At 46.3% G+C, this 23,255-nt stretch overlaps 1 protein-coding gene across 1 annotated transcript in view; it reads left to right on the forward strand.

Annotated features, from left to right (window-relative positions):
- The window catches only part of LOC311133514 (regulating synaptic membrane exocytosis protein 4-like), a gene marked incomplete at both ends in the record, with an annotated part of 59,733 nt that overhangs the window by 25,293 nt on the left and 11,185 nt on the right, over window positions 1-23,255 (forward strand). Inside the window, one exon of the mRNA XM_084167018.1 lies at window positions 558-696. Coding sequence (XP_084023144.1) covers window positions 558-696 — 139 coding nt within the window. The remainder of the gene's footprint in view (window positions 1-557; window positions 697-23,255) is intronic.

Raw genomic sequence — 23,255 nt, forward strand, 5'->3', positions numbered from 1 at the left:
TAGGCAAGACCATAAGCAAATAGGTAAATAGGCATATTACTAATTAGTTAATCAGGGCGATTTTTTCCACAAATAGACAGGTATTTACCTTTCCATGGTAGCAATATCTTATATTTTTGCTAACTTTCTATTAAAATGTATTGGAGTGAGATCATTTATTTATTTCGGGATATGTATACCAAGTATATCCACATCACCATCAGACAATTCTATTGGTAAACTACACGGTAATGAAAAAGTTGTATTTTTTAGTGATCCAATACGTAATATCATAATTTGGTTGTAATCCAGAGAGGTTCGAATATTTATCTAGTGGGCCTCCCGAGTGGCGCAGTGGTCTAAGGCTCTGCATCGCGGTGCTAGCTGTGCCACTAGAGATCCTGGTTCGAGTCCAGGCTCTGTAGCAGCCGGCCGCTGTGAGGGCTATTCTTGTCCCATCGCAAAATAACTTAATGCAGATATACCTAATTCTCTAGAGATCAACACGACCTCTAGAGTTAGCCAGTAAAGTGTTAACTGTGTTTACCAAACATGTCTATTCCCTGTGTGAATTATAGATGCTGAGGGTAGGAGGCTAAAGGGGATCCAGAGGAGCACTGAGACAGGACTGGCTGTAGAGATGCCCAGCCGCACTGTACGCCAGGCCAGCCACGAGTCCATTGAAGACAGCATGAACAGCTACGGCTCAGAGGGCAAGTGAGTACAGCAACATAACTAGCACCATTAGCACTTGGGGCACCCACTGATTCACAATTGTTCTGTGTGGATCAGTTGGTATGTGTGTGGCGCTAACAACGCCAAGGTTGTGGTTCCACTCCAGCGCGGATCACGTAAACATGCTAAAAGTGTATGCATTTACTGTACTGTACGTCCCTCTGGATAAAACCATCTGCTGAGTGAGGTGAAGTGTAGTATTGTCACGATCGTCGAACGGAGTAGACCAAGGCGCAGCGTGATAAAAGTACATTCTTATTTATTAAGTACACTACGAACAAAAACAATAAACGATACGTGAAGTCCAAGGTTAACAAACACAAACCTTACACGGAACAAGATACCACAAAACACTGTGGAAAACAGGCTGCCTAAGTATGGTTCCCAATCAGAGACAACAAGCAACAGCTGACACTCGTTGCCTCTGATTGAGAACCACCCCGGCCAACACAGAAACACATGAGCTAGATAAAGAACCTAGAACACAAACACATAGAAACTACACACCCCAGCTCAACATAACAGAGTCCCCGAGCCAGGGCATGACAAGTATAGTATAGAGAAGTATATTGTTACTAGTGGCACCTGCCCTTATGGGCGGTAAATCATTGGTAATTAATCATTTGATTCAATGTAATTCCCTCCTCAAAAATATGTATCTCTGTTCAGCTTTTTGGTGTCTGGATATGCAGTTGATGCTCTCAACTCCGGAGCATTGAAAAAACTCCCATATTTCCTGTGGGATCATGGCATTTCCTTTTCTTGGAAATGCAATGTCCAATTTCCCCCTCCCCAGTGTGGGCTGACTAATCTACCAGCTCACGTTTGATGCCTATATTTTAAGCCTAGTGCTTATTTGAACCTTGCTTTAGTACGGATTAGAGGGTAAAACAGAGCAGCTATATGCAATGAGATGCAGTTGTTTATTTGGGAGTGGACACATTATACCTCCAACACCTGTTTTGGAAAGCAATAGTTTAGTCATTGTATTATGATGCATCCATTATGATGCATTTACATGACATCACATAATGGAATGGAAGCAGATATAATTTTGGGAAATGTAGTCATTCTACAGTGTCACGCTCGTCGGGAAGAGAGGAGGACCAAGGCGCAGCGTTGAATGCGAACATATTTATTTATATAATGATCACACGAACAAAACAACAAAACGAAAACGTGACGTCCCTGGTTACATACACAAACCAACACGGAACAAGAAACCACACCCAATGAATGCCTAACGGCTACCTAAGTATGACTCCCAATCAGAGACAACGAGCTACAGCCGTCTCTGATTGGGAGCCACCCTGGCCAACATAGATATACAAAACTAGAATACCCAAAGGAAACTCACACCCTGGCTCAACATACAAGTGTCCCCAGAGCCAGGGCGTGACATACAGTTTACAAATTGGCCTACAAAGGCCTAGCCTGGGTACCAATTTGTTTCTGCTATCATTCCACTCTATGCCAAACAGACTAGCCTTTCGGCAATCTTCCAATATAAAGATTATATAATTAATGAGCGAGGAGAATAGCATTGTCGTCCAACAGGTGGCATCACTCCTAAGTGACGCTCATCCTTCAACCAACCTATCTTGTAGGTCATGGAACTCATATTACAATTTTAATATTCCCGAGCATCCACCATTCAAAAATGAAAAACATAATTCCTAATGTATGATATCACTGCGCTATCGTATGACTCCCCATGAAATAGGCAGAATAACTAGATAAATTATTACATATAATAACTTGCAATTGCAAGAAAATGAAAACAAAGCAGTGCATGGCTATCTTCTGCAAAGATTATGTGCAAGGACGTTGGTTGCCAGTGCAGTGACTTGATCAGATGCTTAGCTAACTGTTGTAGCTATCTTACTGACATAGTTAGCTAGCTAGCTCTATCTTTACTGACATAAAAAGCTTGCTTAGCCTGTTTAAATTACCCTGAAGTTGTGGACATGCAGCCCCAAAATTAAGAGGGACTGTTATCCGAAATCATTCCGTAGATTGCTAACGTTACTTTGTATCATTGGGTCAGCCGAGCACAGCAGCTGACTCGGGAGGCTACTGCAATGAATCACGGCTGATCAGCTGCTTCATGAAAAGTAATAATAATGTTAGCATTAACACTACTACAGTAGCTTGCTAACTTGCTTTTGTTGGAAGCAGGACTAAGTAGGTAGCTGGTTGGTTAGCAGCATCGTTTCAGTGACTGGCTCAGCTAGCAAACTAATGTTGGACAGATTTATGCTAGCTTTCGTGCCCATTGTCAAACTTCAGAAATACTGCTCTATAAACCACATAAGTCCTTACCTAGATGTAAAATGGTGTGACTGAGACTTCCTCACCAAAAAAACTTCAACATTAATGACAGATTTATTGTTTTAGCTTAGATTAATTCCGACTGTTTTGAGGCAGAAATCGGGTTCAGCAGACGATGTTACCTTGGTAATATATTGAATGTTAGACAGCACATTGTAGCCAAACTACTTTTCATCTATCCGATTACTATTTGCGAGGTACGAGATATCAGTGCTGGCGGAATAATCACGCAATCTGACGTAAGACAATTGGAGAATAGAGGATTTGATCCAGATTCGATAACCCTCACAGTTATCCTTGAATCACAATTGTCTCTATTTTCGAGACACATATTCACTGCGTAAAATGGCCTGTTTCCAAGTGTGTAAATGTACTGTAAGTCAGAATATCTTTCATGATAAGAAGTAGAAGCTCAGTATTGAGAAGTCAGAATAAAAATAGAGCTTGACCAGTCTTGATTAGTATGCTCTGGAACAACTTGTCTATTGTACTCACCCCCCCCCCTTTAATTCAAGCATTTAAAATAGAAGCACACTTAAAACAATCAAATGAAAAAACAAGCACAGCAATTAAAGAGATCAAATGTTATCAAAGAACATAAATCACAAAGGCATCATTGATTAAAGGCCAAGCTAAAAAACGCCGGTTGACAAATGGGATTTTAACACCTCAAGCAGTTTCACAGTACAATGCACAGTTCCATATCAAACTTTTACTTTATAAAAGAAACACAATGATGAATAATCAAACTTTTTTGTCGGTACAATTTAAGAAATAAATGGTATAGTTTTGCTCTCAAATTCCCAATGCTAGGCCTTTTGAGTTCTCATAGCTTCACCTCCAAGTAGCCTAATGCCTAAAAAGCAGCCCTGCTTGAATAATAATAATAATATGCCATTTAGCAGACGCTTTTATCCAAAGCGACTTACAGTCATGCGTGCATACATTTTTTTGTGTATGGGTGGTCCCGGGGATCGAACCCACTACCTTGGCGTTACAAGCGCCGTGCTCTACCAGCTGAGCTACAGAGGAAACTGGTACTACCACAGTTACTGGTCTGTAGTCCTGACAAACTACACTTTAAACTGGCAATATGCACTTCATAATTCTCGGAACTGGAATAAACTGTGCCTCTGATACAGATCCCTATGCTTTGCCCCAAACCTCAACAGGCAGCTTGAAATTATATTAATTTGGATGTTTCTGGAACCAATTGACACAAGCCATGACATGAGAAATGTGTGTGTTTTCATGTCACAAGAGAACAACTGTGTTACTATGCTTGGCGTTAGCTCTGCATCTGTTTGAATGTGTGGTAGGCCCTGTCTGTCTGTCAGTGACAAACCCCTTTGCAAGTACACATGATGAGTGAAAACTTCTGCTTTGTTCAGTGCTTGTAACCTCTCCCAGCATGTCTAGCTTATCATATGTTGTTCATTCAGCTGTACAATGGTGAGATCCTTGTTTGGATACATTCATGTGAAGACACTATACAGATCATTACTATCTTCACTTGCTATGACAAACAGCTGTTTAGGGGGCAGGCAAATAATGTCTGAGCTCACTGTAAATTAGTTGGAGAATAGGCTACTGGGGGACAAGAATATGAATGCTTTTACAGAGGAGACACAAATAATTCAGTAATAATAAACACACACGTACCATGTTCATCCTGACAAAATAACTCCTGAGTCTGTTCTTGCTGTAATGGCAATTCCTCAGGAAAGGTGGCTGTGTCTTGCCGTTCAACTGTCCATTGATGAGTGAATTTATCATAGAATTTAGTTTTATGAAATGATGTTCAAAGTATGCTGTCTTTCCCTAAAGTATGTGGCTGTGGCCACACTCTTTCATGGGCCAAGTCCTGGGTTTGAGATAATCTGCCTTGCGCTTTGACATGATAGTGACACTAAAACTATTTTTATAGCCAATCGTCAATAAATAATATGTTAGGCAGGATGTGTTGATGTGATTCTGGATGGCCAGATTGCTAGCAAGAATGACAAGAAACTGCCATGTGGAGAATCGTAAGTGGCTCGTTTCAGTTCGTTTCATCTTGTTATTTATACCATGTGTTGTTTTGAGTTGTTTTTACTAATTTCATGTTAATGTTAATGTGGCTAAAATGTTCTAGCTAACTAACCAACAACTGTAACAATGTATTTATGTTCAATAATCATTGGAGACAAAATATAGCTTACATGTTGTCAACAATCTAAGCCAACACCGTCTGTTTTGCTCCATAGTTGCTCAGACCTCGGTTTTGTTGCAAAACAACCAACACGTCTATAGACCACAATGCAATAGCAGCTGGGTCTGGTCTACTTGTATATGAACTGGAGCGACCATATACCATATACATTCATTGGTAGCGACGCACTTGTATCAATTCAATAGCAAGGGGCTTTATTTGCATGGGAAACAAATGTTTACATTGCCAAAGCAAGTGAAATATACAATAAACTAAATATCACAGTTTCTGTTTTGATGGTACATGAAGTGTAGTTTCATGAAACACCGGCATGAACTCATCAGCCAATTAAATGCATGGGAATAGAAGGGAAGGCGTAGCGATTGAAAGGTAAATAATCCAATCAAAAGAAAAAAAACAGAAGTGAGGTGAGACGGTTGAAAATGACCAATCGCGATTTGAAAACTTTGCCATACCACTTCTTTGGGGGTGTTTTCTACCGGCGGTCAGCTAAATACAGTGCATTCAGAAAGTATTCAGACCTCTTGACTTTTTCCACATTTTGTTACGTTACAGCCTTATTCCAAAATTGATTAAATACAATGTTTTCCTCATCAATCTACACACAATACCCCATAATGACAGAGCAAAAACAAGTTTTTAGAAATTGTTGCAAATGTATTTAAAATAAAAAACTGAAATACCTTATTTACATGAGAATTCAGACCCTTTGTTATGAGACTCGAAATTGAGCTCAGGTGCATCCTGTTTCCATTTATCATCCTTGAGATGTTTCTACAACTTGATTGGAGTCCAACTGTGGTCAATCCAATTGATTGGACATGATTTGGAAAGGCACACACCTGTCTATATAAGGTCCCACAGTTGACAGTGCATGTCAGAGCAAAAACCAAGCCATGAGGTCGAAGGAATTGTCCGTAGAGCTCCGAGAAAGAATTGTGTCGAAGCAAAGCTCTTCGGAAGGGTACCAAAAAATGTATTCAGCATTGAAGGTGCCCAAGAACACAGTGGCCTCCATCATTCTTAAATGGAAGAAGTTTGGAACCACCAAGACTCTTGCTAGAGCTGGCCGCCCGGCCAAACTGAGCAATCGGGGGAGAAGGGCCTTGGTCAGGAAGGTGACCAAGAACCCGATGGTCACTCTGACAGAGCTCCAGAGTTCCTCTGTGGAGATGGGAGAACCTACCAGGAGGACAACCATCTCTGCAGGACTCCACCAATCAGGCATTTATGGTGGCCAGACGGAAGCCACTCCTCAGTAAAAGGCACATGACAGCCCGCTTGGAGTTTGCCAAAATGCCCGTAAAGGACTCTCAGACCATGAGAAACAAGATTCTCTGGTCTGAGAAAACCAAGATTGAACTCTTTGGCCTGAATGCCAAGCCTCATGTCTGGAGGAAACCTGGCACCATCCATATGGTAAAGCATGGTGGAGGCAACATTGCTGTGGGATGTTTTTCAGCAGCAGGAACTGTCAGGATCGAGGGAAAGATGAACGGAGCAAACTACAGAGAGATCCTTGATGAAAACCTGCTACAGAGTGCTCAGGACCTCAAACTGTGGCAAAGGTTCATCTTCCAACAGGACAATGACCCTAAGCACAGAGCCAAGACAACACAGGAGTGGCTTCAGGACAAGTCTTTGAATGTCCTTGAGTGGCCCAGCCAGAGCTCGGACTTGAACCCGATCGAACATTTCTGGAGAGACCTGAAAATAGCTGTGCAGCGACGCTCCCCATCCAACCTGACAGAGCTTGAGAGGATCTGCAGAGAAGAATGGGAGAAACTCCCCGAATACAGCTGAAGTCAGAAGTTTACATACACCTTAGCCAAATACATTTAAACTCAGTTTTTCACAATTCCTTACGTGTAATCCTAGTAACTTTATTTTAAGAATATGAAATGTCAGAATAATAGTAGAGAGAATGATTTATTTAAGCTTTTATTTATTTCATCACATTCTCAGTGGGTCAGAAGTTTACATACACACAATTAGTATTTGGTAGCATTGCCTTTAAATTGTTTAACTTAGGTCAAACATTTCGGGTAGACTTCCACAAGCTTCCCACAATAAGTTGGGTGAATTTTGGCCCATTCCTCCTGACAGAGCTGGTGTAATTGAGTCAGGTTGGTAGGCCTCCTTGCTTGCACAAGCATTTTCAGTTCTGCCCACAAATGTTCTATAAGATTGAGGTCAGGGCTTTGTGATGGCCACTCCAATACCTTGACCTTGTTGTCCTTAAGCCATTTTGCCACAACTTTGGAAGTATGCTTGGGGTCATTGTCCATTTGGAAGACCCATTTGCGACCAAGCTTTAACTTCCTGACTGATGTCTTGAGATGTTGCTTCAATATATCCACATAATTTTCCTTCCTCATGATGCCATCTATTTTGTGAAGTGCACCAGTCCCTCCTGCAGCAAAGTACCCCCACAGCATGATGCTGCCACCCCCATGCTTCACGGTTGAGATGGTGTTCTTCGGCTTGCAAGCGACCCCCTTTTTCCTCCAAACATAACGATGGTCATTATGGCCAAACAGTTCAATTTTTGTTTCATCAGACCAGAGGACATTCCTCCAAAAAGTATGATCTTTGTCCCCATGTGCAGTTGCAAACCGTAGTCTGGCTTTTTTATGGCGGTTTTGGAGCAGTGGCTTCTTCCTTGCTGTGCAGCCTTTCAGGTTATGTCGATATAGGACTTGTTTTACTGTTGTACTGTTTTCTCCAGCATCTTCACAAGGTTCTTTGCTGTTGTTCTGGGATTGATTTTCACTTTTCACACCAAAGTATGTTCATCTCTAGGAGACAGAACGCGTCTCCTTCCTGAGCGGAATGACGGTTGTGTGGTCCCATAGTGTTTATACTTGCGTATTATTGTTTGTACAGATGAACGTGGTACCTTCAGGCATTTGGAACCAGACTTGTGGAGGTCTACAATTCTTTTTCTGAGGTCTTGGCTGATTTCTTTTCATTTTCCTATGATGTCAAGCAAAGAGGCACTGAGTTTGAAGGTAGGCATTGAAATACATCCACAGGTACACCTCCAATTGACTCAAATGATGTCAATTAGCCTATCAGAAGCTTCTAAAGCCATGACATCATTTTCTGGAATTTTCCAAGCTGTTTAAAGGCACAGTCAACTTAGTGTATGTAAACTTCTGACCCACTGGAATTGTGATACAGTGAATTATAAGTGAAAGAACCTGTCTGTAAACAATTGTTGGAAAAATTGCTTTTGTCATGCACAAAGTAGATGTCCTAACCGACTATGGTTTGTTAACAAGAAATGTGTGGAGTGGTTGAAAAGCGAGTTTTAATGTGTATGCAAACTTCCGACCTCAACTGTACAGGTGTGCTAAGCTTGTATTATCATACCCAAGAAGACTTTAGGCCGCCAAAGGTGCTTCGACAAAGTACTGAGTAAAGGGTCTGAATACATATGTAAAAAAAATGTTTTCACTGACTCTTCACACCTGTTTCTCAAGATACTTTTTGCACCGACTCCCACTCACTCACCCACCCTTACATATATACACACACAGAACATTACCCTCTTCTTTTTACTACTCTTTACTCCTTATTGTATTTTTTAATAAATGTCTTGGTATCGTGTTTTTTAAAATAAATGTCTTGATATCGTGTTTTTTTAATAAATATCTTGATATCGTGTACTTTTTTGATAAATGTCTTGATATCGTGTTTTTTTTATAAATGTCTTGATATCGTGTTTTTTTTAATAAATGTGTTGATATCATGTATTTTTTGATAAATGTGTATTGCACCATTAAGAGCTTACAGTTATGTTTTTTTGCTTTGTTATTTCGTTACTTCTTTTTTGGAAGGGGGTTTGGGAATGTTACATTTTTTACTTATGTCTTGTTGTGCACTATCTACAATTGTTTATTTCATTAGAGATGTTGTATTTATAATTTTACTTTTGAACACTTGTTCTTATTTTTTGACAAGTAAAAGCATGTTTATATAGTAAACACTTGACCTTTCTTTGATTTGGTGACAAAATTAGCTATATTAGTGTAGGGTGGGGGGGAGGGGGGCCGTAACAATGGTGAGGTGTGAGTGTCAGGAGAACTACAGTACATGGCATGTCTCAGCCTCGACACATTGGCAGTCAGGATCTCTAGTTTCCACCGAGTGTTTTTAACACCCAATGGTTCGCCACCAACAGTTGGTGGAGAAACAAGCGTTTTGAGTGTTCAGACATAAAACAGCAAAGTTCTTCCGACTGGCATGGAAGTAGCTAGTCTTCAGAGGTGTAAGGGTAGTTAGGAGACTGAAACTACGACATTTGGTGCAATGATTTTCATGGAATTATTGATGTTATGTTTATCAACCAATCAGTGATCGTGCACAAAGTCCAGCTGCATTTTGAATGTTAAGATTGCAGAAAAGCCAGACTATTTGGCAATGACACCGTCCATGTCCACCGCAGCCCTACCCAGAACATCTGATGCAATAGACCACAGACAATCACCTGCAGAGGAGTGGAATGTCAGCACAAAACAGGTTCTGGATTTCAGGCCTACAAATGCCAACATCATATGCATTGTGACATCATGGTTGCTCCGGATTACAAACATTCTGAAAACACAAAAAATTGGAAAATAAACAAAAATACAAGCAAAGCAGAACATAAAGTGGCATGTCACTGGATGATGTGCTTCTTTCGTGCCTAAAATGAAGAAAACCGGCGAAACGTTGTGGCTTACGGTATTATAATACAAATATTCCTGAAGAATTGGCATGAACCGAATGGCACTACTTCCTATTTCAAATTTCTGTCCATGTGATACAATTATTGATCGCAACACAAGTTATTTGCACTCACAGTACTAATCCAGAGTCAGAATGCAAACTACCTCTGCTAAGCTTTTGTGTATCCAATGTTGCTGTTCTTTTTCAAAAGCAAAGGGAATGTAATATGGATAGGTGCCCTAGGATGGAAAGGACAACTCTCTCTAAGTGCAGTGTGCTTTTGATGTATACCACACAAAACATGTGGATTGGCTGGCTCAGACTAGCACCAATGGTAGCTGGTGTAACAGCGTCCTAGTCCTATGGTGTTATTAAAAGAACAATGCTTACACACATTACATCAAAGAAGTGAAAAAAGAGTGTCATTATCGGTGGCCTTTTTTGCTTTCATTTTATTACGAGAAAGAGGAAAATACCGTATTTCTTTCCTCTTTGGAAGTTTCCCTTGTTGACAGCAGCCTACCAGGCACTGCTAAACGTGTGCCAGCTCTGTACTCTGCAAAGTGAGCCATCATCAAAGGACCAGGGATGGCCACTGCATGCACGCTGTAGTGTTACGTAACATCTGTGGCCACTCAGGGGAAACAGCATCAGGGAGGGAAATCAACCTCATTGAAGCTGGATTACAGAGAATTGAACAGTTGGGGATTACTCCTTTGGCACAGAGATGGTTCACCATATTTTATTGGATCTTATGAATCTCATGAATACATAACAAATAATTAATCTTTATATAAACAAGCCGTCAAAAGACTTGGGGCTGCCAGCGGGGACAAAATGGGCTATTATCTTGATTTGGTTTTCTCTCTGAAAGTACATGCTTGAATGGCAAAGAAATGGGTGCAATTTCTTAGTGTATTATACAATCCAAACAAGACTATCCTCCTCTGCTAAGGTTCAGATGAGGACTCATGCTGAACATAAACAAACACTCACACTATTCAATCAGTTTCGTAGTTTTTTTCCATCTCACCTGAAAGCCTGATTAGCAATTTTGATTGTATAGGCTGAGGCTCTTACACAGTTAAAATAACAGTAACTTTTTTTGAGAAACCTTTATAGTGTGTAAGTTCCATTCTTATCGATTCAGGTTTATCCAAGTCAGCACCTTATGTTGATGCTGGAATGATATTCGGTTACACTTTATTTGGATAGTACCCAATAGATTATCTACAGATACTCAAACATTGAACTATCAATTGCTACTCTGTTGATATTCCTTTCCCCAGACTCCCAGCTTGCTATAAGCAATGAGAATAGAGGACAAAGATGGTGTGAGGGTGGGAGGAGGTGAAACAGAGATTAAAATACAATGTACACTACCATTCAAAAGTTTGGGGTCACTTAGAAATGTCCTTGTTTTCAAAAGAAATTATATTTTTTGGCTGATTTTTAAATGGAATATTGACATAGGCTTACAGAAGCCCATTATCAGCAACCATCAGTCCTGTGTTCCAATGGCACGTTGTGTTTGCTAATCCAAGTTTATCATTTTAAAAGGCTAATTGATCATTAGAAAACCCTTTTGCAATTATGTAAGCACAGCTGAAAACTGTTGTGCTGATTAAAGAAGCAATAAAACTGGCCTTCTTGAGACTAGTTGAGTATCTGGAGCATCAGCAATTGTGGGTTCAATTCTTCCCATTACCACTATTTCACAGTATTATCATCGTACTGCTATAGATTTCCATGTTCCCAGGGGTATTGTCAGTAGTAATCTTATACCCATAAAGTTGAACTCTGTTGCTGTTAGCCAAAATGAGAGGCCTGCTGTCAGCTCACCCAGTGCTATTATTTTAAATACCTACAGTATATGGATACCCCTGCTGTTTTCAAAGCACATAGAGGGCGTGGATGGTTGCACAGAAACGTGCGAAGCTTGATGTCAAAGATGGACCATATGGATGTCTGGATGCATGACACAAACCCTGACATTCTGGTTCTCACAGAGACCTGGATAAATTGCTAGAGTATGGATAAGGACATTGAAATGGCTGATTACAACATTTTCAGGTGTGATAGACTGAAAAAAAAGGGGGGGGGGACTATATATGTCAAATTGACTCTTGTAGCATCATGTTCCCTAAGTGTCACTATTCCCAAAAAGTTTGAATGTTTGGGTTTCAAGTCATGCCTTTCGGTCTAGCCAACGCACCTGCGGTGTTCCAGGCATTGGTCAATGACGTTCTCCGGGACCTCCTCGACTACAGCGTCTTTGTGTATTTGGATGACATCCTAATATTCTCAAAGGACATGAGTGAACACCAGCAGCACGTTCGGCAGGTCCTCCAACGCCTTCTCCGTCACCAGCTCTACGTCAAGGTGGAGAAGTGCGTGTTCCACACAGAGACAGTCTCCTTCCTGGGGTTCATCGTCACCCAGGGGGACCTACGGATAGACCCATTACATTTACATTTTAGTCATTTAGCAGACGCTCTTAACCAGAGCGACTTACAGGAGCAATTAGGGTTAAGTGCCTTGCTCAAGGGCACATTAACGTCATTTAGCAGACGCTCTTAGCCAGAGCGACTCACAAATTGGTGCGTTCACCCTATAGCCAGTGGGATAACCACTTTACAATTTGGGGGGGGGGGGGGGTTAGAAGGAATACTTTATCCTATCCCAGGTATTCCTTAAAGAGGTGGGGTTTCAAATGTCTCCGGAAGGTGGTGAGTGACTCCGCTGTCCTGGCGTCGTGAGGGAGCTTGTTCCACCATTGGGGTGCCAGAGCAGCGAACAGTTTTGACTGGGCTGAGCGGGAGCTATGCTTCCGCAGAGGAAGGGGAGCCAGCAGGCCAGAGGTGGATGAACGCAATGTCCTCGTTTGGGTGTAGGGACTGATCAGAGCCTGAAGGTACAGAGGTGCCGTTCCCCTCACTGCTCCATAGGCAAGCACCATGGTCTTGTAGCGGATGCGAGCTTCAACTGGAAGCCAGTGGAGTGTGCGGAGGAGGGGGGTGACGTGAGAGAACTTGGGAAGGTTGAACACCAGACGGGCTGCGGCATTCTGGATGAGTTGTAGGGGTTTAATGGCACAGGCAGGGAGCCCAGCCAACAGCGAGTTGCAGTAGTCCAGACGGGAGATGACAAGTGCCTGGACCAGGACCTGCGCCGCTTCCTGTGTAAGGCAGGGTCGCACTCTCCGAATGTTGTAGAGCATGAACCTGCAGGAGCGGGTCACCGCCTTGATGTTGGCGGAGAACGACAGGGTGTTGTCCAGGGTCACGCCTAGGCTCTTCGCACTCTGGGAGGAGGACACAGCGGAGTTGTCAACCGTGATGGCGAGATCATGGAACGGGCAGTCCTTCCCCGGGAGGAAGAGCAGCTCCGTCTTGCCAGGGTTCAGCTTGAGGTGGTGATCCGTCATCCATACTGATATGTCTGCCAGACATGCAGAGATGCGATTCGCCACCTGGTTATCAGAAGGGGGAAAGGAGAAGATTAGTTGTGTATCGTCAGCGTAGCAATGATAGGAGAGACCATGTGAGGATATGACAGAGCCAAGTGACTTGGTGTATAGGGAGAAAAGGAGAGGGCCCAGAACCGATCCCTGGGGGACACCAGTGGTGAGAGCACGTGGTGCGGAGACAGCTTCCCGCCACGCCACTTGGTAGGAGCGACCGGTCAGGTAGGACGCAATCCAGGAGTGAGCCGCGCCGGAGATGCCCATCTCGGAGAGGGTGGCGAGGAGGATCTGATGGTTCACAGTATCAAAGGCAGCAGACAGGTCTAGAAGGACAAGAGCAGAGGAGAGAGAGTTAGCTTTAGCAGTGCGGAGAGTCTCCGTGACACAGAGAAGAGCAGTCTCAGTTGACCCAGCCAAGGTCAGCGCGGTACTGGATTAGCCCCAGCCCTCATCCCTCAAGCAACTACAGCGATATTTTGTGTTTACACATTTTTATAGACGATTTATTCACAATTTTAGCTCCCCAGCTGCTCCCCTGACAGCCCTCACCCAGACGAGTGTGCGCTCCTTCGCCTGGACCCCGGAAGCAGGGAACGCATTTGATGCGCTTAAGCGGCGCTTTACATCAGCCCCGGTCCTAGGGCATCCTGATCCGTCCCAGCCGTTCATTGTGGAGGTGGATGCTTCAGACGTTGCGGTGGAAGCAATCCTGTCCCAGCGGTTCCTCACGGATGGTAAGACTCACCCCTGCTCGTTTATCTCCCGTCGGCTGTCCCCGGCGGAGCGGAATTACGACGTGGGGAACCGTGAGTTGCTAGCGGTCAAGCTCGCCCTAGGGGAGTGGAGGCATTGGCTAGAGGGGGCTGCCCATCCATTTGTCGTATGGACGGACCATAAGAACTTAGCCTACATTCAGTGGGCCAAGAGGCTCAACTCGCGCCAGGCCAGGTGGGCGTTGTTCTTCACCAGGTTCCGGTTCACCGTCTCATACCGTCCGGGGTCGAAGAACAACAAGCCTGACGTGCTCTCCAGGCAGTTCGACCCTTTGGACCTGGTGGAGAGGGACAACCCCATTGTCCCCAACGCCCTGATTCCTGCACCAGTTTTGCAACTCTGCCTAGAGGGTCAGCATTCCGGAGTCGCCTCTTCACTGTTGACTGGCCATTTTGAGCCTGTAATCGAACCCACAATTGCTGATGCTCCAGATACTCAACTAGTCTCAAGAAGGCCAGTTTTATTGCTTCTTTAATCAGCACAACCGTTTTCAGCTGTGCTAACATAATTGCAAAAGGGTTTACTAATGATCAATTAGCCTTTTAAAATGATAAACTTGGATTAGCAAACACAATGTGCCATTGGAACACAGGACTGATGGTTGCTGATAATAGGCATTTGTATGCCTCTGTAGATGTTCCATAAAAAATCAGCCATTTCCAGCTACAATAGCCATTTACAACATTAACAATGTCTACACTGTATTTCTGATCAATTTGATGTTATTTTAATGGACAACAAAAAAAGCTTTTCTTTAGAAAACAAGGACATTTCTAAGTGACCCCAAACTTTTGAACTGTAGATCATCTCATTTCCGGGCCTGTACCAAAAATAGGCCGCGGAGTTCATCGCTTTAGTCGTCTCCTCGGTCTACACTGCTGGCTTAAATCCTACTGTTCCACCTTGGATTTGGAGTTCGTTGACAATTTGGACCACTTCTGGGAGAGGGCCAAGCTTTACAAGGGTTTGCATCCAAATAGTTTCGACCCTTTGGACCTGGTGGAGAGGGACAACCCCATTGTCCCCAACGCCCTGATTGCTGCACCAGTTTCGTGGGGAATCGATAGGCTGGTCAGAGCAGCACTACGGCGGGAGCCCGATCCGGGCGGAGGTCCATCGGGGAGGATGTACGTACCCAAGGCTGCGCGCTCGCGACTGTCTTGATTTTAACTTGACTCAGTTTATCTCCAAACTCACATGAATTAATGTAAGAAACTCAGCAAATTCCTCGCTGATTGACCTGATTTTGACAAATAGCCCCCACAAGTACGTATCGAATGGTGTCTTTGCTAATGACATCAGTAATCACTGTCCTATTGCATGTATTAGAAATACCAAACAGACAAACTTTGAGGATATGCATTTTTCATACCTTTCCTCCATCAGCTGCATGCCTGACCCTGAATTGGGGCTTGATCTTTTCTAATCTATTTTTATATATCTGGCAGACAAACTGTCACGACCGTCTACGGAAGGAGTGGACCAAAGCGCAGCGTTTGTAGCGAACATGACTTTATTAAAGTTAAAGAGCACGAACGAGAAAACAATAAACAATGACGGATAGTGAAGTCCTCAGTACACAGACTGAAACATGGAACAAAAACCCACAACCCTAAGGTGAACACTGACAGTTTAAATATGGCTCCCAATCAGAGATAACGAGCCGACAGCTGACACTCGTTACCTCCGATTGGGAGTCACATGACGAGACAAGACACTACAACCAAAACCAAACACAACCAAATGAACACACCCTATACCCAACACAACCAAATGAATACACCCTGGCTCAAACTACACAGTCCCGGAGCCAGAGCGTGACAGTACCCCCCCCTAAAGGCGCGGACTCCGACCGCGCCTACACCCCAAAATAGGGGAGGGCTGGGTGGGTGTTGCTCCTCGGAGGCGGCTCCGGCTCCGGGCTTGACCACCACCCCACTTCACTCCCCCCGTAGTGCCCCCGGTCCGATCTGACCCAGCTTGCTGGATCAGGACCTCCGACGCGCACCCCTGGCTTGGCGCGTGAGGTAGGAATGGACCGGAACTGGCAGACGATACGCACCCTTTGCCTGGTGCGTGGAGCCGGAACAGGCCTCACCAGGCTGAAGACTCGCATCCCTGGCTTGGTGCGAGTAGCAGGAACGGGCTGGACCAGGCTGACGACTCGCACCCTTGGCTTGGTGCGAGTGGCGGAACAGGCCGGACCGGGCTGGCGACGCGCACCGTAGGTTTGGAACGAGTGGCAGGAACAGGCTGGGTCGGGCTGGCGACGCGCACCGTAGACTTGGTGCGGGTGGCAGGAACAGGCCGGACCGGGCTGGCGACGCGCACCGTAGGTTTGTTGCGAGTGGCAGGAACAGGCCGGGTCGGGCTGGCGACGCACACCGTAGGTTTAGTGCGTGGAGCAGGAACAGGCCGGGCTGGGCTGGCGACGCACACCGTAGGTTTAGTGCGTGGAGCAGGAACAGGCCGGGCTGGGCTGGCGACGCACACCGTAGGTCTGGTACGTGGAGCAGGAACAGGCCGGACAGGGCTGTCGACGCACACCGTAGGCTTTGTGCGTGGAGCAGGAACAGGCCGGACCGGGCTGGCGACGCGCACCGTAGGTTTGGTGCGAGTGGCAGGAACAGGCCGGGTCGGGCTGGCGACGCGCACCGTAGACTTGGTGCGGGTGGCAGGAACAGGCCGGGCTGGGCTGGCGACGCACACCGTAGGTTTAGTGCGTGGAGCAGGAACAGGCCGGGCTGGGCTGGCGACGCACACCGTAGGTTTAGTGCGTTGAGCAGGAACAGGCCGGGCTGGGCTGGCGACGCACACCGTAGGCTTTGTGCGTTGAGCAGGAACAGGCCGGGCTGGGCTGGCGACGCACCCCGTAGGCTTTGTGCGTAGAGCAGGAACAGGCCGGGCTGGGCTGACGACGCACCCCGTGGGCTTGGTGCGTGGAGTAGGAACAGGCCGGTCCGTACTGGGAACACACACCACTGGCCTTAACCGAGGATCAGGAACGGGCCGGACCGGACTGGTAACACACCTCAGTCTCTCACGCCGTGCCTCAACTACTTCCCTCCCTCTACTCGCCAATGGCTCCCGTAATCCGGTAGCCTTCTCTCCACGTCTCCCTGTGGCAGCCTCCTGCTGCCCAGCCGCCCAAGCCATGTGCCCCCCCCAAAAAACTTTTTGGGGTTGCCTCTCGTCCCTCCGACGATGGCCCTGCTGACGCCGTTGCTCCTCTCTCGCCAGGGCCTTGATCCTCCCCCAAGGTCCCTTGCCCCCGAGCATGTCCTCCCAGGACCACGATTTGCCCACCTGGGCCATCGCCAGCCTCTCGATCTCCTTACCCGGCACTTCCTCCCATGTCCAGTCTCCTTGCTCCTGGACACGCTGCTTGGTCCTTTTTTGGTGGGTTTTTCTGTCACGACCGTCTACGGAAGGAGTGGACCAAAGCGCAGCGTTTGTAGCGAACATGACTTTATTAAAGTTAAAGAGCACGAACGAGAAAACAATAAACAATGACGGATAGTGAAGTCCTCAGTACACAGACTGAAACATGGAACAAAAACCCACAACCCTAAGGTGAACACTGACAGTTTAAATATGGCTCCCAATCAGAGATAACGAGCCGACAGCTGACACTCGTTACCTCCGATTGGGAGTCACATGACGAGACAAGACACTACAACCAAAACCAAACACAACCAAATGAATACACCCTGGCTCAAACTACACAGTCCCGGAGCCAGAGCGTGACACAAACGCCCCCTTTAAACGCCTTAGAGTTACAAATATAGCTAATCCATGGTTCTCTATAGAACTTTCAGATCTCATTATGATGAGAAATCATGCCTGGGCAAAGGCATGAAAAACAGACTCGTTAGCCAATTGGCAGCTTTTCAGACAATTGAGAAATAAATGTACTTCCTCAATTAAGAAAGCTAAATCTAGCTACTTTCTAAGTTCTATTTCTGACTGTTAGTGATTCGTCAAAATTTTTGAAAACTGTTAATGCAATGAAGTGTGGGAATCCCCACCCTTCCCTGCCCAAGCAAATTGAGTCAGACTCTGGCATCATTACTGGGAAAAATTAGATAAGGGATGCTTTTAATCATGATTTTATATCAGCACAATTTTAATTTGAAAGAAATGTTGGTTAGCTGACCCTGGTCTGTCAATAGATGGCTCCTCCCTCTCCCAGCCCCCGGTTGGCTTGATGGAGGATCAGTCAACTTCTGGTGAATCTTTGTTTACATTTCAACAACTTTCTACTTGTGATGTGCTAGATGCCTTGCTGAAGATTGATGTAAAAACAATCTACCGGGGCAGATTTGCATGATCCCTTCTTGCGGTAGCTTTCTGCTGCTCTGATTGCAGAATCTTTAACACATGTTTGTAACCTTACGATTACTTCTGGTATCATTCCCAGGGTCTGGCAGGCAGCACATATACCCCTTCACAAAGGTGGTGACCTGTGTGACTGAAATAATTATTGCCCCATTTCCCTAGCAAACATTTTCGAATCCTTGGTAAATACTCAATTTAGATACTTTTTAACCATAACATGTATTCTAAATGTACACTGCCATCTCTGCTTCTGCTAAATTATGTTTTTAACTGCACGACATCGTCAGCGTTCTTTTGTGTCTGGAGGCGAACACCCACACATGTTCCGAGCCCTCTGCTGCGCACTGTTCCCTACCCATCCACTTTCCTGATCACATTGTAGTTCCACAGTGTAAGGCGCTAGTCGATACAGGCGCAGCAGGGAACTTTATGGACAGGGCATTCTCACACAGTCTAGGCATTTCATTGGTTCCCCTATCCATTCCACTCCCAATCAGAGCACTTGACAGTCGACCATTAGGGTCCGGGTTTGTTAGGGAAGTTACCGCACCAATCACCATGGTTACCCATGAGACTCATTGCGAGCAAGTCACGTTATTTATTATTGAGTCTCCTGCTTTCCCTGTGGTACTAGGTATCCCTTGGTTAGCACTCCACAACCCCAGATTCTTATGGCCGCAGAAAGTTCTCACGGGGTGGTCGCGAGAGTGTCAGGGTAGGTGTATCGGTGTTTCCGTTGGTGCAACCACAGTGGAAAGTCCAGACAGTACCTCAACTGTGCGCATTCCCCCCCGAATACCTTGATTTGGCGCATGCGTTTTACAAAACGCAGGCGACCAAGTTACCACTTCATCGGGCGGGGGATTGCGCGATAAACCTCCGGGTAGACGCTGTGCCTCCCAGGAGTCATGTGTATCCCCTGTCACAGGCTGAAATGGAGGCTATGGAAAAATACGTCACCAAGTCCCTGCGCCAGGGGTTTATACGTCCCTCCACTTCACCCGTCTCCTCAAGTTTATTTTTTGTGAAGAAGAAAGACGGCGGTCTGCGCCCTTGCATTGATTATCGATCACTGAACAAGGAGATGATACGATTTAGTTATCCTCTCCCCCTCATTCCTTCAGTGATCAAGTCAATGCATGGGGCGCGCTTCTTCACCAAATTAGATCTCTGGAGTGCGTACATCCTGGTACGTGTCTGAGAGGGGGATGAGTGGAAGACAGCATTCAGTACAACCACAGGGCATTATGAATACCTGGTGATGCCCTACGGTTTGATGAATGCTCCATCCGTCTTCAGTCCTTTGTGAACGAGATGTTTAGGGACATGCTTGGTCGCGGTGTAGTGGTCTACATCGATGACATTCTGGTGTATTCCACTACGCGCGCCAAGCATGTGTCCCTGGTTCGCAAAGTGCTGGCCCGACTGTTGGAAAATTACCTTCATGCCAAGGCAGAAAAGTTTCTGTTTTTCCAGCAGTCTGTCTCCTTCCTCGGATACCGCATTACCACCTCAGGTGTGGAGATGGAGGGATATTCGCATTTCAGCCGTGCGTAATTGGCCGACTCCAACCACGGTTAAGGAGGTGCAGCGCTTTATTGGCTTCGCCAACTACTAAAGAAGGTTTATCTGGGGCTTTGGCAAGGTCGCAGCTCCCATTACATCTCTGTTGAAGGGTGGGCCGTCCCGGCTCCGCTGGTCTGCTGAGGCTGACAGGGCCTTCAGTAACCTGAGGGGTCTGTTCACCTCAGCCCCGGTACTGGCCCACCCCGATCCATCACTACCATTCGTAGTGGAGGTGGATGCGTCTGAGGTAGGGATAGGCGCTGTCCTATCTCAACGCTCGGGCACGCCACCCAAGCTCCGCCCCTGTGCCTTCTTCTCTAAGAAGCTCAGCCCGGCGGAGCAGAACTACGACGTTGGTGATCGGGAGTTGTTGGATGTTGTCCGAGTCCTGGCCGTGTGGAGGCATTGGCTCGAAGGGGTGAAACACCCTTTCCTCGTCTGAATGGACCACAGTAACCTGGAGTACATCCGGGCAGCGAGGAGGCTAAATCCTCGCCAGGCCAGGTGGGCCCTATTTTTCACCTGGTTTGATTTCACACTATCACACATCCCGGGTACGAAGAACGTGAAGGCAGACGCATTGTCACGGCTGTATGACACAGAGGAGAGGTCCAGGGACAACACCCCCATACTCCCAGCCTCCTGCATTGTGGCGCCGGTAGTATGGGTGATGGACGCTGATATAGAGCAGGCGTTACGCACAGAGCCATCTCCACCTCAGTGTCCAGATGGGATGTGACCGTCTGATCTACTGGGCACACTCCTCTGGTCACCCAGGTATCGGTCGTACAGTGCGCTGCCTGACCGGAAAGTACTGGTGGCCTACCTTGGCTAAGGACGTGATGGTGTATGTCTCCTCCTGCTTGGTGTGCGCCCAGAGTAAGGCACTTAGGCCCCTCCCGGCGGGTAAGTTACAACCTTTACCAGTTCCACAACGACCATGGTCTCACCTGAGTGTTGATTTCCTTACTGATCTTCCCCTCTCCCAAGGTAACACCACCATCATGGTCGTTGTGGACCGCTTTTCCAAGGCCTGCCGTCTCCTTCCTCTGCCCGGTCTCCCCATGGCCCTGCAGACTGCAGACACACGTCTTCCGGCACCAAGAGGTACCAGAGGATATAGTGTCTGACTGGGGTCCCCAGTTCACATCCAAGGTCTGGAAGGCATTCATGGAACGTCTGGGGGTCTCGGTCAGCCTGACCTCTGGTTTCCACCCTGAGTCTAATGGGCAGGTGGAATGGGTAAATCAGGATGTGGGTAGGTTCCTGTATTCCTACTGCCAGGACCGGCCGGGGGAGTGGTCGGTGTTCTTGCCATGGTCCGAATATGCCCAGAACTCTCTCCGCCACTCCTCCACTTACCCAGCAACATTCCAATGTGTTTTAGGTTACCAACCGGTTCTAGCACCGTGGCACCAGAGCCAGACCGAGGCTCCTGCAGTGGATGACTGGTTTCGGTGCGTGGAGGAGACGTGGGACGCTGCCCACGTCCACCTCCAACGCGCCGTGCGTCGTCTGAAGGCCAATGCTGACCGACACCGCTGTGAGGCCCCGGTCTTCGTACCGGGTGATCGGGACTGGCTCTCGACCCGGAATCTGCCCCTCCGCCTGCCCTGCCAGAAGCTGAGCCCGCGGTTTGTGGGGCCGTTCAAAGTCCTGAGGAGAATCAACGAGGTTTCCTATAGGTTATTACTCCCCATGATTACCGTATTAAGCACTCGTTTCATGTGTCTCTCCTCAGGCCGGTGGTGGCTGTTCCGCTCCAGGAGTCTGAGGAACGGGAGGTCCCTCCGCCTCCTCTGGACATCGAGGGGGCCCCGGTGTACTCCGTCCGTTCCATCCTGGATTCGAGGCGTCGGTTGGGGGGCCTTCAGTACCTCATGGAGTGGGAGGGGTACGGTCCGGAGGAACGGCGCTGGATTTCCACCGTCGCCGTCCGGCTAGCCCTGCTCCGCGTCCTCCTGGCCGTCCCTGAGGCCGGGGTTGGCGCAATGCTGGATCTGCGCGTCAAGGGTGGGGGGGGGGGGGGGGGGGGTACTGTCACGACTACCCCCGAAGCTGCCTCCCCTCCTTGTTCGGGCAGGCTTCGGCATTCGTCGTCACCGGCCTTCTAGCCACTGCCGCTCCGTATCTCATCATTCCATTTGTCTTGTCTTGTATATTATACACACCTGGTTCATCTTCCCCTCATTAGTATGTGTTTAAGTGTTCCCTCTGCCCCCTTGTCCTTGTGGGTGATTGTTCATTGTGAGGATTATTACCTCGGTTGAGCTCAGTATTTTGTATTGCTGGGGTATTATCCCTGTGTGCATGTTTGTTCCAGAGCGCCTGTTTTGCGCACTGGACTGGTTACGCTGGATTATATAATAAACTCTGTATACTGTGATTTACCCTCCTGCGCCTGACTCCTTCAAATCACGCATCACAATTGATTTATCTGTAAAAACTTTCAACCTTCACCTGTATGCAGATGACACTCTTGTGTATGCTATTGCCACAACGGCTGACCAGGCTCTTTCGGAGCTTCAGTCTGTCTTTATTGCCCTGCAGACGGCCTTTGTTGAACTTAAGTTAGTGCTTAATGCAGGTAAAACCAAGTACATGTTGTTTTTCGAATTCACGTAAAAATGTATGCATACGTACTTTGGATGGTGCCATCAATGATCTTGTTCCCGCGTATAAATATCTGGGCATCTGGATTGACAATAGGCTTTCATTCAAAATACATGTTGATGAGTTAGTTAAAAAGTTTAGAATAAAATGTGGCTTATTTTTTTAGGAATAGGTCATGCCTTACGTTAAATAGCAGAAAACAAATAACTAAGTCGATATTAATTCCGATTTTAGACTATGGCAATATAATTTATATGAATGCAGCTGCCACTGTATTGAAGCCACTGAATTCTGTATATAATAATGCATTATGCTTCATTACGGGCACTAGGTTCAGCACACATCAATGTACTCTGTATGAGAAAGTAGGCTGGCCCTCTTTGAAGTCTCGCAGATTCATTGCTCTCTTTTTGTCTGTAAAGCCCTCTTGTGTAAACTACCACACTACCTGACTTCTGTGGTAACCTACAGAAATACAAGCTATCAGACAAGATCTCAGGAATGGTTAACTCTAGAGGTCCCTTCGAT

This window comes from Coregonus lavaretus (genome assembly GCF_964263955.1).
Source record: "Coregonus lavaretus genome assembly, chromosome: 8".
NCBI lineage: Eukaryota > Metazoa > Chordata > Actinopteri > Salmoniformes > Salmonidae > Coregonus > Coregonus lavaretus.